At 36.2% G+C, this 18,921-nt stretch overlaps 1 protein-coding gene across 1 annotated transcript in view; it reads right to left on the reverse strand.

Annotated features, from left to right (window-relative positions):
- Positions 1-2,118: 2,118 nt before the first annotated feature.
- The window catches only part of ANKRD28 (ankyrin repeat domain 28), a gene marked incomplete at its 5' end in the record, with an annotated part of 24,405 nt that continues 7,602 nt past the window's right edge, over positions 2,119-18,921 (reverse strand). Inside the window, 13 exons of the mRNA XM_008944728.1 lie at positions 2,119-2,639; positions 8,401-8,492; positions 10,812-10,894; positions 11,034-11,116; positions 11,297-11,442; positions 11,966-12,049; positions 12,146-12,233; positions 13,613-13,832; positions 14,419-14,536; positions 14,961-15,048; positions 16,474-16,675; positions 17,555-17,629; positions 18,663-18,689. Of these exons, the coding sequence (XP_008942976.1) occupies positions 2,353-2,639; positions 8,401-8,492; positions 10,812-10,894; positions 11,034-11,116; positions 11,297-11,442; positions 11,966-12,049; positions 12,146-12,233; positions 13,613-13,832; positions 14,419-14,536; positions 14,961-15,048; positions 16,474-16,675; positions 17,555-17,629; positions 18,663-18,689 (1,593 nt within the window). The remainder of the gene's footprint in view (positions 2,640-8,400; positions 8,493-10,811; positions 10,895-11,033; positions 11,117-11,296; positions 11,443-11,965; positions 12,050-12,145; positions 12,234-13,612; positions 13,833-14,418; positions 14,537-14,960; positions 15,049-16,473; positions 16,676-17,554; positions 17,630-18,662; positions 18,690-18,921) is intronic.

Raw genomic sequence — 18,921 nt, forward strand, 5'->3', positions numbered from 1 at the left:
CTGAGACAACACACCTTATTGAAGGCAAATAGAAGTTAGGACAGCTAATAAACACCTACTAATATCATCTTCTCACAGTTCCCTTGAAGCAACAAAAATCAGCCAGCTTCATTAACAGAAATATGCAGGTGTTACCTTTTAAATCTCAGGCGTGCTGCCTGGCGTTCCAATTGGGATTTTCCACAAGTGTACGAGGAGAAATGAGTCCATGCTGCTTCAACCTCTGCATTTAAGTAGGTGCAGTGAATTTCAAGAGAGGCCAACATGGATTTTTGGGTGCTGCCTGCATGCCGACCTGAGTCACAGACATCACTCTTATGCAGCCCCACACTTGAAAGATCCAGAGCGAAGAAAGTAGAGAAATCAATCTCTCTGAAGTCACCCAATTCTGCTCAGACAAACAATGGCATATATAAACAATGAACACAGGCACAAATGGTTAAGGAAGTAACACTTAAGAGGAAGCCTAAAGGAATAATGAAGTAATTTAACATTTAAAATCACTTTAAATAGCTTACCTTCACAACTAAAATGCTAGCAAAGCCTTTGTGAGTAGATTTTATAAATTCTAACAGTTCAACAAAAGAGATTTTGCCGTTAATGCTCAGTAGATAACAAATAAATTATTCATTAGTAGAACTCACATTTGGGTTTTATTACACTCCATAAAATATACAGGAATCTTGAAGTACTGAAAGAGTGCAGGTAAATACAGTATTCAAGCAGTCACTATTTCTATGTACATGCTCATTAATTCTTCATAAAACCCACAAAATTATCAAATAGATCAAAATATTGTCCCGTGTTTCCACACTATGTTCAGAAAACCAGCTGATAATTTACAATATTGTAAAGATTTCCAGTTTCACAATACAAAAAGGATTAAAAGGAAATTGGAATCAGTTTGTAGTAATTTATTTGTACTTTACCAGGACATGCAAGGATTCCTTGCATGTACATAAACAAATGCACTTGAAAAGTAGCTGTTATAATTAAAGCAGAGCCAAATAAAGTAAATATTCATATTTAACAGACAAAACTTCAGCTTACTTATGTCAGTTTTTAATTCTTCAGGCAATTCAAAAAAACCCACAGTAGTCTGTCATGAATTAAAAAAAAAAAATGGGCAAATCTGAACTACATTACAGGGACCTGTTTCTGCTGTTTATTTTCTAAATGGAGCACAACAAAGATACACAGCTCTTCCCACAGACCAGACACTGTACTTTTTTTCTCTAATAGGGAAATATACTTTTAAATTCACCTCCCCCCACCCTTGTAACTCCAGGATTAAAAAAAAAGAGTGATAGGGATATACAATTTTGATCTTACACACAAATTTATGATGTAAGGAAGTGGACAAATTATTGAAAAGAACTCTCGGTCACAAGAAGGTTATCAAGACATTTCATTTTTTTATGCAGTTCCATAGTTTCCAAGTTACTAGTGTATTGTTAAATTAAAAAAAAAATCTCAATCCAAAACTGGAAAGTTAAAAAAAAAATAAATCTAAAACTGTGCAACAATTACTGCTTCCCTCCCATATCTCCCACCCCTTCCTTTGTTTATTACACTGTACATTTTTCACCCTGACTTCACCTTATTAGCTGGTTTAATTTTAGTATTATAAAAGTATGACAATTTCATTTTCATTTCACCTAAAAGAAAAAGAAAACAAAACTTAAAAGTACATCTGCTTTCTTTCATGGTACACTTAATAGTGTCAGAAGGCTTTCAGATGATTAAAAAAAATAGAAATCAACGTTTAAAACCAAATCTAAGCTTCTTTTCTAGAAGTAATTAAGGTTTGGTTGAAACAACTTCTCAAATAACCTATTCCAGTTTTCACAAAAATGTATTTAATTAAAAAAAATCTTTAAGTTATTTGGTCCTTTGGCAATTTGCAGCACAAACAATGCCTACTGTACCAAACTCATTTATTGCCTTCAAAACGGTTTTAGTTTTATTGATAATATTTAAATCTAGCATCTTTTGTGTTGTACAATAGTGCTGTTCATTTACATCAAGTAGGGTGCCCAGTCTCCAGAAATTACTCCCAGCACCAAAACCAGAATGGCAGAACACAGTTAAATAAACCAGTTTTGACTTTTTTTTTTTCCATGGATTCCAAGTACTTATTCAAGAATTTATGCTTCTTCTGCAAAATATGCTCTTAAAAATCCTCCTAGAGTCTCACAGATTTTTATATTTTTTTTAATATGCAACCACAATAAAAAACATCTTCTCAAAGGTCTGTCCTCTTTCTGTATTCAAGCACTGATAGCTCTCAGGCAGCTCCAGTGTGACCTTCCAGCGTGAGGGATCACTCTTCAGACCTACAAAACACAGCTTCTAATAGGTCTCAGAATCCGAGTCATTGAGTTCATCTTCTTCTGTATACGGGTAGCCACCTTCCCTGCCAATGTTGTTGAAAGTACAGTAAGAGCTGTGGTCACTCCTCATAATTGGCAAGGAATCAAAGGTGACAGTTTTCGAGGCGTTGGTGTAATGATTAATGGCATTGAATGTCAGGGAAGGTAATGTGCTGCTCGACGAAACGGGCATCATGGTGGCCAGAATGAGAGCCAGGCAATCAGCCACGTCCTTGTTGGGCGCACAGGCCAAAGCTGGTGTGTAACCTAGGAAGTCAAGAAAAAACAAAACCTTCATTTAAAATAAAGCCAGTATAAACATTTCTCCAAGATCATGTCATCTTTCAGCTGCAGAAAGATTTTTATATTACTTAGTTCTGCACTGTCTAAAAAAAATAAAATAAAATGTGACATTAAATGCATTATCAAATAGAATTTTGTAACTTTCAGTTACAAAAAACAACCCAGAAGTTCACAGGCTTTGGAACAGAGATGCAGTTGTTCTGGCAAGCACAGTCAGAGACCCTAGGCCAGCGAGGAAAGCCCGGATGTAAAAACGGTGAGGAAGGCACCTGGCTGAGGAGAGACAGCTAATGGCAGCCAGCAGCGATGGGTGAAGCCACTCACTGGCGAGCCACTACAGACACGACAGCTCCACACGTTAAACACTGCTTTGCCTAGAAGCTTCCATGTAGCTGTTCATCACAGGCAGTGATTTTAATAAGACTACCCTGTCTCAGCAACAAGCTGGCTAAAACTTGTTAAAACTTGAAAAGTGGGACAGTTAATTGAAAAGGCAGAATATACAATTTCAATCAACCTGTAACTTACTACCATATACAGTAACCTAATGTCTAACTTTTATTTGAGGGACACCAATTAAGAAATCCAGAGGAGTCTGAGGAAATGCCAGCTGGATTAGTAGGCTAGGTCTTGCAAAGAGAAACTACATCTCTTGGTTGCCCAACTGGTCCAGCCCAACTCCTTCTGCCAAACAATCCTGCTGTGACAACCCCCAAATGCAGGAGATCGCAGGCTGTGGTACAATTTGCCACTGAGGTCACATAGCTGTGAAACCTCTGCTGGGTAACTGTGTTTCTAATAATCCTCCAACATTTCTCCTCTTGCAGCTTCCCCCTCCCCTAAGCACTTTGAAACCCTTCAAATTCTCCTCAGTGGAGATCTGCACGTTGCTCCCATCTCAAGCTTTATCCATAAATATTCAGCAAGGGTTGAATATTTGTGTTGAATATTTACCCTCAAGGGTAAGTTTTGGCACAGGTCTCAGGGTCTATCTAGAACACTGAGGCACTGCAATTGGTGGTGAGAGCAGCAGCTCTAGAAGCAGGGCAGTCACATAACTACAACCACAGGTAACAGCTAATTCTGCTGCCATGATCAAAGCAAGTTCCCTCCACCCAGCTCCACACAGAAGCGGGTAGCCAGGCCACCTTGTAGCACCCCTGCACTACCTCTCACTGCCAGCAACAGACAGACCCACAGTGAGCTGAAGACAACTCACGTTCAGGTACATTTGGAAGTCTGACGTCCTGCACTACCCGCAGTTCACAGCTGAAAGATGTACAACATCCAGGTAAAAAGCACACAAGTAACTTCACATAGCTGACGGCTTTAAAGGAAAGTGCACGATGGATCTCTACCCAGACCTTAGGAAGGCATGGAAAATGTTCCACCACCATCTCTTTCAACTAAAGAATCATCTTTATTGCAGAAGCATATCCAGGTCAAGTGTTGGGAAGGAGCTCAGGAATAATCACGTTGTACAATCAAACAAATAGGCACATTATGGAAAATAACCGTGGCTAGAAATGAAGAAAACAGCAAGCAGGGAACAGGTAGTCTTACATGTGAACTACTATTTGCTCAGAACAGACCTCGTGCTTGATGCTTGGAACAGAGTAAGACAACAGTCCCTGCCCAAAGGGGCATACAACCCAAGGAAACATACAGATAATTCAAGCCCAAAATGCAGCAGCTGACCATGCAAGAGGGTCATGCAAAAGGGCAATGCAGCAGATGTTACCACTGTTAGTAAGGTATCACAGCACTTAAACAGCTCAGAGTTAATAGTCTGTAGAAGAGACATTTTGACAGGATTCAGAAGCACGGGCCAAAGCTTGCTACACTTGGATGAAGACTGTATTTCAGGCACGTCAGGCAGAAGAGAAGGCCCAGCATTGATACTCAGATGCATAGTTAAGTATCTAGAGTTGCTGGAGATTGTATGGAGGTCAGATGGCAGACAAGGGAAGTTCATTCAAGCTGGCCATATCCAACACTATTTCTTTCACTAACGTGATTTGATAAAAGCTCAAAAGAAGAAAAACGAGCGGTCATCATCTACTTTTGAGCATCCCAGTTCATCATAAAACATATTGAAGGCCAATATAAAGATTAAACAGATCACTTGGTTTTATTAAAAGTTTTCTAAAACCAGTATTTATACTAATATTCAGTTGTAGATCTTAAGCTTCTGGCTTTCATAAGTAGGAATGAAACATCACAGTTTTATTCTTGCCTTAGACATAGCAAAATGGTAACTGCACCATGAAAGCCTGACATCTGCATCCTTCAACACTTTATTTTTGTCCATATTATTTTAAAATTATAAGAATTGTATTTTTATGTCCCTTAAACAACTTCAAACTGATCAGGGCAACAACAGATATAAACACTTCAAATGTTCTTCTAACAGGATGTTGGTAAAAGTACCAACTCCAGAGAAATACTTAGTTCTCATATAATGAGCCCCAGCATCTCTACTTGTATTTGTGTAGGTTGTCACAGGAAAAAAAAGATTAAAAAAAAATCACTATCTTGATTTATAGACAGGGCAACAGAAGTAGAACAAGCTGAAGCTGCTCCCTTGGCACAACAGAAAACAGAGCCTAAGTGGTGGACACAGACTTCAGGCTGGGGCTGGGGCTCCCCCCACCCAAACGCAGAGCTGCTCCCTTCCCTGGGGCTTCAAAGTTTCCATGAAGGCGCCTACAGGAACATCAGAGGGTTATTACTGTGGTCAGTGCAAAGACAGTTCGCAAGATAAACTGAAAGAAGTCTCACGCTTGGGAAAGAGAAGAAAGTCATCTGAGGCGTGAGTCATCTCATAAGCATTTAGAAGAAAAATTCCTTCCAGAAAACTGGAGGTCTCCAGTATAAACTAGAATACGGGTAAAGGAAGGCTTGGAAAAGAACTAGAGCCCAAAAAAAATTCCCCTCTCCCCCTCTTTTTTTTTTTTTTAATTAAAAAAAACAAACAAACTTGAAAGGCCAAACATTAATGTTGAGTCCAGAAAGTATGCCAGTCTCTCCTATGCCAGTCTCTGGAGTTAGAGAATGCCTCCTCTCACTACTGTGTTGCACGTTAATATGCCAAATAAGACAGATGATGCTACAAAATTTAATTAGCCTGGTAAGTTAAATAGTAGGAAAAAAACCCAATAAAATAACAAAAAAAACTTGGCAAGTTAAGTGACCAAAACCAAAACTTCAGCGGTGTCAAATGAAAGAAAGAAGCTAGTTATTTTTTAAAGACAGGTAAACTTACATAATGTAAAATTCAACAGATTTTTTGCAGATGAGAATGATAGTAAAGTTTCATGAAGACAGATGTGGAAACATGGCAAAAAACCTGAAATATTTGAGGACTGATACAGAACTGAGAATGAACCCTCAACATGACTACTTTTGGTAAGTACACTAGACAGTTAATCTGCTGTTTCAGTTGCACTGAGAACCAAGATTAGATTGTTTCCAAAGACACTACTTTTTGAGATGTTTAAGAACTAATCTCAGCACATTAAGACGTGCTCTGTAACAAAAGCGGTATGACTTCAATTCTAGAGTTTTAAATATAAATTATCCATAAACTGAAATGCAGAGAATTGGAGTGATGCTAGGTTTTTTCCAAAGCTCATGTTTTTCAATAATCTTCTGTAGCCCAAATATAGCAACAGAAGACTATTACGTATCTTTATACAGATAAAAAATACAAAGAGACACTATTTTAAAAAGGTTAATCCAGACATTATAAAAAGAAACAACTTCAAAGATGAAGAGATCATCACTCCATACTAGCTGAGGTTCTTCTTGTTACATATTCCATATTCCATATATCAAGACACTCTTCCATGTAAAATACTAACTCAAACTACCTTGCATTTAATCTAATTTTACCTGAAACGTGTGGCAGATCACTGAACTATGCTAAAGTAAGAGAATGTCAGTGTTGGATGCAATCTATTTCTTCAGTCTGCTTTGCCGAACAGCCTTCACCCCCAAAAATGCATGAATCACACTTTTAAGCCTAACAGTCATTTTTTTTTAAATTCAGTTTCTCCTGTATTTTTACTTTATTAGGATTAAATAAATGTTTGTGTGTTTGTTTGTTTGTTTGTTTTTTCCCCCCTTAAGAAACACTTATACTGTAGCAGTAGATATTAAAATCAAAGACAAGTAGACCTAAAGCAGAACCTGGCTATCACTGCTGCCAGTTTTTCATTTAGTATAAAAGGTATACTATGGAAATCAAGACTTGTGCAGCAGGTTTAGCAAGCCTGCTAGTACTTCTAAGAATTAAGAAAAAGTTACAGTGGCAGGTGCAAGATTTATAAATCCCAAGAAAGTTTCTCTTGCTCTTTCACAACTTGAAGAATTCATCACTTAGCACATGCTGTACTTTAAGCTGGCACAACAGCTTAAACAGAAAAAGATTTCCTTTCAAGGACACTTAAAATTTTATAAACAAAGCAATTGCTGTTAGAAAAGAAAAGAACCACAGTGAGAAACAATATGAGGCAGCGATCAAGAGTTACTTCAAAATTTAAAATATGAGCAAAATTAAGAAGTTTTAACATGTTGCAGCTAGATCCTCAGGCTGCCAGAGAACTGTGACTTCTATACAAACAGTGTTTTTCTCTGTCACTTCAAAGATCCACCCTGACAAGGGACTGGCTGGCTGCACATGAAAAGCCCACAGAAATATAAACACCTCCAGGTGGCAAACTTGTGATGAGAAACAGAAATCAAGCAGATATGTTTTCTAATTTTTTCATTTTAGGGTTTCATTTAGCAGTTACCGTCTCCTATTTTAGGCAAGGAATGATCTTTAAACCGCCCATGTCACTTGAAGCAGTGTAATTTGAGAAACACAAAAAGAAAGTCACAGTAAACATTAAGAGATGAAAAACTCTCCAAAGTGGGAATATAATTAGAACTATTAATTAGGCACATCCCTTCTGGGGAAAAAAAAAAGCAAAACCAAACAACCAAATGAAACAAACACACACAAACCAACCAACACACCTCACAAAAGGCAAAAAAAAAGAACACCCACCCTCCCCCCTTGCCTACTGCTTCCAGTTAAGACACGTTGGGGTGTGACCTAAGAGAGGAGCTCGTACAGTTCTAAATGCACAGCTTCAGAGGACCAAAAATGTCTTATGTGAAAATAAGCAAATAAGAAGTTGGTAGATTTAATTTTTGTTTGTTCCTGTAAGATACAGGACTTAATCTCTGTGATAAAGCAGTTACATTTTCTTACTTCTGTGTGCAAAAAACCTCTAAAGAGCCAGAAGCTTGAGACCAGTCACTGAGATCTGTAATTCATATTTGCTTTTAAACACTAACACCAGTACACCTACCATGACAAAATGAACAGCAATTCAATCCAGCTTCTTAACAGCTGAAATTTATATTTTACTTTAAGCATTATGTTTTCTTGACCTTTTTCAGCGTGCCAAAGCTAGTGTATTTATAGGGTACATATTATAAAAAAAAAGTACAAATGCAAACCAAGTATTTCTATACCGTGACCTGCATTGGTCTCAGAGTTTTCACTTCCCTTACACTTCTGCTTTGCTAAGATGACCCATCAGCATCACATTTTTCCTGTGGGGGAACCAACTGCAAGGCTCATATGAAATTTCCAAAGGGTTATTGTTTTTTATGGTGAGCTGAGTTTATAAGCACAGTTCTTTATGGGGAAGCAAAGTTAAATTTTTCTTACCATTTTCGTCTACAGCAAGTACACTTGCTCCTTTCCCTAGAAGCTCTTGAACTACAACTGTTAGTCCGTTCCGAGCAGCAACATGCAGAGGTCTGTGAAGACAAGCAAACTCATATTTGAACCTCAGAACAAGGTATTAATGAAGATAGGCAGCCTGCATCTAGTTAAATGATTACTGAAGTATTTATACCTGTATGTTATTTACACATTGTATAAATATTGTAGATACAGTAACTGAGATGGGAAAATGAGCAAATCTCTTTTCTTATTGCAAAGGAACTGTATAATAATTCTGCGTATTCTTCTTTTCCTGGCACGACACAGTAAGGAAGTAGCTGCTAGAACAAATGTGCCTGCTTATGAAATTCATCATGCTAATAAGTTAGAAATGTCTGGTACCTTACTGTTGATAAATCCTTCACTGAACTGTTGTAACATATCACCACATCTGAGGAATAACTGGCAATAATCATTAGAGTAGAACACTAACAGCAGAAAGTCAAAATATACTCTAACTGTAGAAATTACAAATTGTAAAATTTTCTTTTTTTGTAAATGCTTGTAAGAGATGCAGAAGCATTTAATCAGTCTGCCTTTTAGAAACTACTATATTCCACTGTGACTAGAGAGAAAATAATTATTTCACAGTATAATGCACAAAGCAAGAGAAGCAGATTACTTTTCAAACCCTCAAACTATTAACCATAACTCCATTTTGCACTGACTTCATCTATCAAGGAAAGTTTAGCTTTACCTCAAATACTCTAGTTATATCTTTTTCAAATGCAACAGTTTCTGAAAATTTGTTCCCACTGGCTTAAGTAAAACCCTACCACCACTCATCAGGAAATAGAATAATCAGCTTATTTCCCTTCTGCTTTATAATGCACTTTGTTTGTTTTGAGATTCTTAAAGTTGTTTGAAAATTCTTTGACTGAATCATGAATCATATTTTGATTTGGAAACAAGTGCTTACTTGGAGACCAGAAATGAAAAAGATACAAATAGGAGCAGCTGTATCTATGATGTTTACATTGAAGCATTAAAATTCAAGAACTGGTGCACACAATAGATACACTGAAAGAATGTGCTGTAATTAAAATCGTTTTAATGTAGAGTCCAATGATTTTAATGCTTATCTTACCACAAAGCAGGACATTGTTTAAGCTGTTTAGAAAGGCAGTTATTAAAACCATTTGTTAAACCAGTAATATTTTAAACAACTGTTAAAATCTTGCTATTTATGCAAACATTTCATGGAGGTGTGAATATGTACCTATTTTTCCACACAACATCTCTTGATCAGACTGTATGAGCCGAGGCATGTGGGTGGAATTCCATGAGCCTGTGGTAGCATACTTTCCCACTTCTGTTCCCATCTCAGTTTTGCCTCTCCTTCTTTTAAGACATTCCCACTTCAAGCCATAAATGAAGCAATCAATCCCTTTCCTGCTTTCTGGTGATTTCATGCTGCCTGAGGGTCACCATGGTGAGCAATGAGAGCAGAGGAAGAAGAAGTCTTACTATCTTAACTCCTAAGCAAATCTCTTGGAATAGCTGGAAGAACTGTCGGAGTTTGAATGCGACAGGTTCTAGAAGGGATGTCAGGCCAGAGAATGCGCAAATGGCTTACAACTCCCTAACATTTAGGGGTTATTTTTTCCTAAATGGTCTCCAATAGCATTATTAAAGCAGTCTAACAATTCAGGTACATAACTTAGCTACATATTAAATGTCAAAGAATGTATTTGTGTTATAGGCAATATTTAAAAGGGAAAAAAAATGCAGAAGAGTCATTTTAATAGCCCATCCTGATATATGTTCCCCAGTACAACTTACTACTACATTTTAAAGCTTTCCTCATGATTGGGCTAACAAAATAGGCTTAATTCTACTTTAGACATCTTCAGGAAGCATTAAGAATACTGTATTCTCTGTAGTATTTAACAGAAAATAGTCTTTCATCCTAGTGGGAACAGGTGTCTTGCTAACAGAAAGCATGCTGAAGAATAAAAGCATAGTTCAACTAGATTTTTTTTTATATTAACTAGCTTTGAAGAGCGTGTCAGTTTGCCTTGAGTTGTTAATTGAAGTGAATTTTACTTGAAAAAACAGGTAATTTATAAACCAGAAAAATCATGATTTATACGTAATCTCAGTGGATTGCAGTAATTCCACACAGGATTCCCTGAATCACAGTAATTTAAGATTAATCATCCCTTCCACCCAGCTAAAACTAGAACCTCAATTATGCGCAAAACCCTGTTTCACCCTAAGTTGGTTCAACTCGTCGTGTCTATTAAGCAATTAAAATTCAACCATTTGGAAAAGACTCTTAAAAACATTCCTCTTTATGAGCAAGGAGCACACTAAAAACTCAACTGTAAAGCACACTCACTGCTGATACATACGTTTGCAAGGCTGCATTGGTGGCGTTGATGAGGTTTCTATCCGTAATCTTCTCCAGTATTAACAAGGCACTAGTTTCATGACCCTTAATTCAGAATAAACATCTGTCATATAACAAATAATCTTCAAAAATTGCTTTGAATGCCTTTTCAAAGTAACAAGTTCATATTTGCAAACAGTGCTCGATAACCCAAAGCTCAGCACTGGTCAGACTATGCACACACCTTGCTGCAAGCCAAGTGGAGGGCCGTGTTCTTAGAACTGTCTTGCAAAGTCAGGTCAGCTTTAGCACTGCTAACCAGCACCTCTGCGGAAATAAAGATTTGTATTAACTAAAAGCATAGTCCTTCAAGTCTTAACAGCTTCCATTTGTGCAAAATGAAAACAATTTTGACAAAATATATCTACAAGAACGTTCACTGTAAAGGCCACTTTACCCACAGTAAGATTAACCTGAGAACAGACATATATGAAGCTTTGTCTTTACCAACGGTATTTGTCTGTCCATTTTCTGCAGCCATCATTAAAGGTGTTTTCCCAGAAGAATCTACAGCATTAACTTGAGCATTGTGACTGAGCAGAAGCTGTAGACACTCAACGTGATCTGTAAAAGCTGCTGCATGAAGAGGAGTTCTACAACAGATCAAAAGACAACAAGGTCACATTCAGACATGCTTTCTACTTTATTCAAAGGGACATCCTGCCTGTCATCCTGCAGGTACAAAAGACTGGCAATACCTCTCACTGATCCTCTGCAATCAGTACTGCTCGAGTTGTGACTGCTGCCTTTAGAAACTCACCTTCAAGTTTCAAATAATTCCTTCTATGTAGTTTATAATAGAGATTCAATTTGATTCAGAAAAAAAAAATATGCATAAAATACTAGTCACAAAGTGATGCAATGTAAAACATGTTCAAACTTGCCTATATAATAAAAGGTCAACTCAAGCTTATTGAATCAGAACAGGATTTTTTAAAATCTAAAATTTGTTTCTAGCGCAGAATAATTAAAAAAAATCTTCAAAGAATAAAAACAGGGATGAGGGGGAACTAGCCTAAGTAGCAAATAAAATAGCCCACATGATTTTAGAATTTACCAGAGTCACTCTAACTATTAAATTAAAATCATTCTTCCACTGTGAGTTTACCCTCTTACCTTCCTTTTGAATCTGTTGAATTGACAATACCAGCACCTAATGTATCAATTAACATCTCTGCAGCACCTTCGTTGTCATTTATCCTATAATAAATTAAACAGGCTGTTACTTACAGAATGATAAATCTTTTGTTAAATACAGCAATGAAATCTATGAAGAAGAATTTTGCACTTCCTTACACTGCACAATGTAATGGACTGAAAGAATTTCCTTCCATTTTCTGGAAAACTTCCTGTTCCAGGAGGAGCTCTACACAACTGTCATGACCTGAAACAAATATAAGAGTTACGTATTAAAAAAAGTAAAAGGTCTGTTTATGAATGAAAAACAACAGCAAGAAGTTTATAAATTAGTTTAAGCAATATTTTAAAGTTTCAAAGACACACTTGTTACATTCAATAGGTCTACACTTAGGAACTAAAAATTTTTAGAATCGTGCTAATCAAACTGACATTTAACACTGTAAACTTTGTGAAATTTAGAAGTATTCTCATACTATATGAGTAACATCAGAACACATAATTTATTTCTTTACACCTCCACGTTTCAAACACTTCTGTGCATTCACCATTTAGACTACATGACAGCATCTCCACCCCTTGAGGGTTATTTTTGTTCCACTGTCTTGCTAAACCCAAAGAAAAGCCACGCTGACAGTTATAACAAAAGCTTAAAAAGAACATGTTCAACCTATTAGACTATTATTTTCAACATCCTATAGCCTGCTCCTGTACAGGTAGCTAAAACACGTAGCTAATCTTCAATGCGTATGCAGAGAATCTTGGTTCAACATTCACCTATATCTGAAGATCTGTATTTTCACAAGTCCTGTCAAATTTTCATTCTACAAATCAAGCATATTTCACTTCTATTTTATTCTGACGCTGTGGTCACTTTGAAAATGGACCAAACTGTATGAGTTTAATTTTATTGATGTGATAAAAAGACGATATTCTAGTTCAAATTATCAGTGTATTACCCAGTTGCTTCAGCTGTGAAGAGAGTTTAGTTAGCTATTCAATTTAAAATAACTGATAAAATGAAGCTATCAACCCCTGCTTCTTGATCTTTCTCTATCATTTGACTCAGATATTAAATAAATGAGAACTTCACATGATGTCAGCAATGAACACACAGAACAAAATCTTTAGACCAAAGGAGCTGAATTTCGTACCTTTGAAGGCCTCCCTCACCCCCAAATCCAGGAAAAGTATGAACAAAGAAAAGGATCAGCAGAAAAAAAAATTCTTATTGAACCACTTTTATATACTTGAGCTTCTTATGTCTATCAAGCTTGATTTGAAGTAACTTTAAAAAAATATTTAATCCAAAACCATTCCTCCCAAGACTCCCTGTGAAGGTGATTTTTTTTGGGATGCGTGGCATGTTTTTGTTAATGGGTACCATGCTAAATTTCTTGAAAGACTCCTTAAGGCATAAAACTAGGAATGTAGCACAAAAATAAACACCTCATATGATTTACTAGACGTTAATACATCCCTCAAGATATCATGGTGTAATACTAACACATTGATACAAACTGGAAGAGGACAGACTTTATAGGTTGCTTTTGTAAGTAGCAAGAACTTCTATCTCCATACCAACAAATCCATTCAGAGCTGTATTTTAACTTGAATGCATTTTACCATTATAGCAGGCCCAATGCAGTGATGTATAGCCGTGATTGTCTGCTATTGCAGGTACTGCATCCACAGATGTAGCTGACTGCAGGAGAGCTCCCAGAACACCTATATGCCCACATGCAGCTGACAAATGTATAGGGGTACGACCCCTACAGTCTCGGAGTAAGGACTTAGCACCATGTTGAAGCAACGCTTCCACACATTCCTCATGCCCAGTAACTGCCTGAGATACAGATAAGAAACAGCAAGTTTGCAAATATTCACCTTGGCTTGTATATATGAATAACTAAAGCAAGCAAACTTCAGGCAATTTCTCACATTTTTAAGTAACAACAAAATAAGCACAGTTATGATCTTTATTCCTGTAAACAGTAATTCAGTTGGAAAAATAGTAATGTATTGTAATATTGATGACAGAATAATTTTTTAGAATAGCACTGAGCAAACTGCTAATCTCTAAGGCTAATCCATTGTTTTATCTGGCAGACATGATGAAAAAAATGTTTGGCATATGGCACATATCATGTTTTTCCTCCTCCTGTTAACGCCACCCCACCACATAACAAAAAGCTGTACTCTAGGACCTCTCCAGTCAACACTTCACAATGAGAATAAAAGACTCCAGAAATCCAAAAGAATTCCAAGGGTATGCAGCAAACAGGCAAAAGGTAGCCTTTTGAAAACAATCAAAAAGACAATTAAAAACTAAGAATTGCAAAATGAGAAATTCACTAATGCTTCATATTAAGTCTGTATTTAAAATCAATACATATAAAACTGAAAGGGACAAGAAAAGAACATTCTCTTACCCCTCTATGTAATGCTGTCCTTCCCCACTTATCTTTGGCATCTACGTTGGCTCCTTTGTTAAGGAGTGAATACACGCAGTCCGTGTGCCCATTGAGAACTGACAACATCAGAGGAGTTCTAAGCAGAGAGTGGAAAAATGTGATCTACATGGAAATTTAACAGGCTAGCACTCAGCTGAAGCATAACTACTATCCTTCTGAACAGTGCTATCTTCACCTCAAGTACGCTATTCATATTTGCTTTTTACAATCAAGAAAATAAATTAGGATCTCCTAATTCAGAAGTCCTGATTAAGTTATTAAAATCTATTTTTTCAGCATCTGGGCAATATGACACATTTTAGGTCCCTCCCAACTGAAAAAGCTAAGTTTTTTACCACCAATATTAAGCTTATTGCAAAATACAGTCACATTTGTCCTAGTTCAAATATTGTCTCCCTTTAAGGTAATAAATTAAAAATCACCAACGTAAAATATTTTGGTGTTCCTGTCACAAAAAACAATCACTTGTGAAGAACAGAGCATGTATTGTTTAAACTCACTGGCCATTTCCATCTTGAATATCCACTGCGTTCTGTGGTTCTGCATTTCCTATCAATAGCCGCAAACATTCTGAATGACCATTTGTAGCTGTAAAACATCATAAAAACACAAGTTTGATATCAATTGCCTTTGAGTATAACAGCTCAAGCAGAATGGTAACCTGCCCAGACTAAAGCCCATTAGCTTGAAAACTCCTTGGACAGCTTTACCAGTGTCAAAAGTTAAATTAGGAACACAAAATATGAACACTAGAAAATTATTTCAGAAATCAGGCACTGATTTCAACTGTCAATTGTCAACAAGTATTTGTTTTTTACATATAAATGAGGTTGCATACATTAACTATAATTAGAATATATGCTTATACAACATCTACAAGAAGGAACAACTAAATATAGTAATTAGCATGACTTTTAAGGCACAGGTAAACACACACTTAAACAATTATACACAGATTTTATTAGCAAGTGTAGTTTGTGCACAGTTATGAAATAATAACTGAAACCACATTTAGAAAGAAGATAAGGAAATGTAGTGCATAGAAGTAATTAACCAAGCAGTGAAGGAAAAAGAAAAGAAACAAAAAATTGAGAAATCACATTTAAATGCAACTCATAAAAGAAGATGATTGCTTCTTGATGGGGAAATTATTTCTGACATACAGCTGCTGTATTCAGTCCACATAAGAACAGTGACAATTCATGCTTCTCAAGCTGACAGAAATGCTAACAGAAGTTAGGAGATGGCTAAATCAAATAGAAGAATACAGCTTGTGTTCATGGGCATTCTATTCACTTCATGTATTCACAATGAAGTGAATAGAATGACAGTGTTTTGTACATAATGCTCTTTTTACTGCAACACTTCTGTAACGCCACAACTATGTCAATTTAAATAAGCCTACTTTCAAAGAAAGGAAAAAAATAAGAATATAGTATACATGCTAGGCTTTGAGAAGAGTAGGTTTATAGAAGCTTCCTAGGAAACACAGCAAGAAAACATTGCAAAGGATTGCTGTTATTTTGAAAACACTCAGAAGCCATTTAAATCCTTGGGAAAAAAAACCAGTGTAATTTTCATGTCTTTTCTCAAACTGACAAAATTCTCCAAGGCTCCAGTCACTCTTTGAATTATTTTATTGCCAAAACAGGCAACACAATTCAAATATCTAAAACTGGGCCCAGAATTTGGGCTGCATGAAAGAAGAGGAAACAGGAACATGTGAGTGACACTTGTCAGCAGAATTAGCCCAGCTAGCTGAATGGTCAAGGACAATGCAGCCTTCCAGAGAGCAGCATGGAACAGCACTCCTCAAGTTCAAAGGACTTATGGGCTAATACTGGTTTCTACCTACAACTGCTTTTTTACACCTTTCTCAGCATAGCATATACCTTAAAAGCCATCATCTATTCCTAAACACCATTTCTGAGAACATTAATGATGGAGACTTCTGGACAGAAAGATGATCCACTTCAAAAGCCAAAATTTTAGAGGTTAGAGGTTAGCACATACCTGCAGCATGTATTGGGGTCCTCTTTACAACATAATCTTTCACCAAGATCGATGCTCCCTGGTTAATGAGCACATCTACACATTCCACATGTCCCTTAAAGGCAGCAAGATCCAATGGTGTCCTTCCATTATTATTCCTCACATCAAGGTCCAGCAGTGACTGTACCAGCACTTCCAGAGCTTGATGGTGGCCATGATAGGCCTACAAGAATAAGAAAATTCTTCAGTTTTCCCATACTTCACATTTTTTCTTTTCTTTCCAGGACTACATAAATGAAACTGTGAAGATAATACTGTTACAACAAGTGTACGAGCTACTGATGGAGCATGGAAGTAGTTCCAGTAGTTACAATTAACTAAAAAAAACCCAAAACACAATTTCAGCAAGAAGGCTGGTGGGTCTTTTCCATTTTATCCTTTCAGCCAGCCACCCAAACTACTTTCAGAAAATCATCTGTCTCCAGTTTGTATAACTACCAGTATTCCGTTGCTTTATGTGATGGTTACATTACCCTCAGATTATTTCAAATGAGGACTTAACTAATTCCTATTAGTTTTTCAATAAAATATTGCTAAAAGAAAAAGCCAGTGGAATTTGTAATTAAAAAGAATACAGTACAAATGGCTACAGTTAACTAACATAATTGGTAAAATGGAAAGGACTTCAGGGATGAAACAGTTAAGAGATCAGAATGGATATATAAGGATAAAAAATAGCACAGAGAATAGTCCATAGGAATGTGTCAAGACAAACTTATCTCATAAATTGCTGAGGGTAAAACGATGATGATGATTAAAAAAAGAAGTCATTACTCATAGAACAAGTTCTAAAAGTTTCACTGTACAAATTATAACATAAAACTTAATTAGAAGATTCCAAATGAAGACTTTTTCATTAAGCGATTTTCAAAAGACATGCAAACATCACCTTGTATAGCTCATTCAAGAATATTAGTACTTATTTTCATGTTTCATTTATTACTATTGACCCATTTTAAAAGAAATCCCCAAAAGAATAAACCTATGTCAACAGCAGTTTGCAATTAGATTAACTATCATCACTAAAGAATTAAATACTTACAGCTAAATGCAATGGACTTATAGGTGCTCTGTTGTCTGAATCATTCAGCATGTCAGTACCTGATGTTTCCATTAGCTTAGCAGAGAGAGAAAGCCAGAGTGAGTGCAACCTCCCCCTCAGGTTTAGAAACATTCAGCAATATTTGTTATAGGTTCCCAGTATACACAGATTGAGAAATAAGAAACCCACAAAGACTAGTATAGGATTACAGTTTCCTTAAGAATTCTAGATCTCCAACCTTTTAAAGAATTTCAACTGCAATGACTGCAACCCCTTCCCCAGATCCATCTCCCAAGCACAGTTGCTTAATTTTGCATAACAACACAATAATTAAATCAGAAATTAGTCTAAAAATATTTTTCCTGAAGCAGCCATATAAAATAATATGGATCAAATGCCTACAAAGGGAAGACAAGGGCAAGTGAGAATAGCTATAGTAAGAAAAACAAAAACCAAATAAACAAGCGTTTAGATTAGGTGAAAAGTCAGCAGAAAACAGTATGAAAAGTCAGAATCATAGAAATACTTGGGTTGGAAGGGACCTTCAAGATCACCTAGTTCCAAACCCTCTGCCATGAGCAAGGACACCTCCCACTAGACTGGGTTGCACAAGGCCTCCTCCAACCAGAAGGCAGGATTGATTTCTCGGAACAGAAAAGCATTTTCCAGAAAGAAAAAATGGACACAAAAAAGGCAAAAGTGTTACAAAATATGAGTAATATATCTGTGTATATATCTTTCTATTTGCTACTTTCAGTTGCATTCTTAAGTTTTAATTCTGGGTCTTTTTCAAGACTTTAATTTAGTACACTAGTAGAATTAAGAAATTCAACGTGTTTGAAGAACACCAAATACAGTCAGATCATTAAGTTTTCGTTATTACATGTTTATAATATGGTCATACAAATACTTCAGTAAAAAATAAGTGGCTTAAAAACAATTTTCTATTTTAAAATTATGAATTGCAATTAAATCTAAATTGCAATTGAAATGAAATGCATCTATGCATTGAAGAAATGGTTGAATGAGTCTAAAAATAAGCTGTATTTTTAAGATCACATTCCCTTTTCCTGTACAGTCATACTTCAACAGTAAGAAATACACTTACAACATCTAGAGGTGTTTCGCTTGCAATCTGCAATGAAAAACATTCAGAATTCATGTTTGAATACATATGAATATTAAAAAAGTGTATAAAAATACTAAGTTGCATAACAGAGAAGATAAAATTAACATACACATTTTTGCAAAGGGATTAATAAAAAACTACCAGAGGCTTTATTTTCTAAAATTCTATTATGTGGCCACTAGTTACTATGACTGTGTATAATATTTTAAAAGGCACCCTTACTGTAGGTTTTCCCTAC

This window comes from Merops nubicus, unplaced genomic scaffold (assembly GCF_000691845.1).
Source record: "Merops nubicus isolate BGI_N331 unplaced genomic scaffold, ASM69184v1 scaffold8917, whole genome shotgun sequence".
Classification (NCBI taxonomy): Eukaryota; Metazoa; Chordata; class Aves; order Coraciiformes; family Meropidae; genus Merops; species Merops nubicus.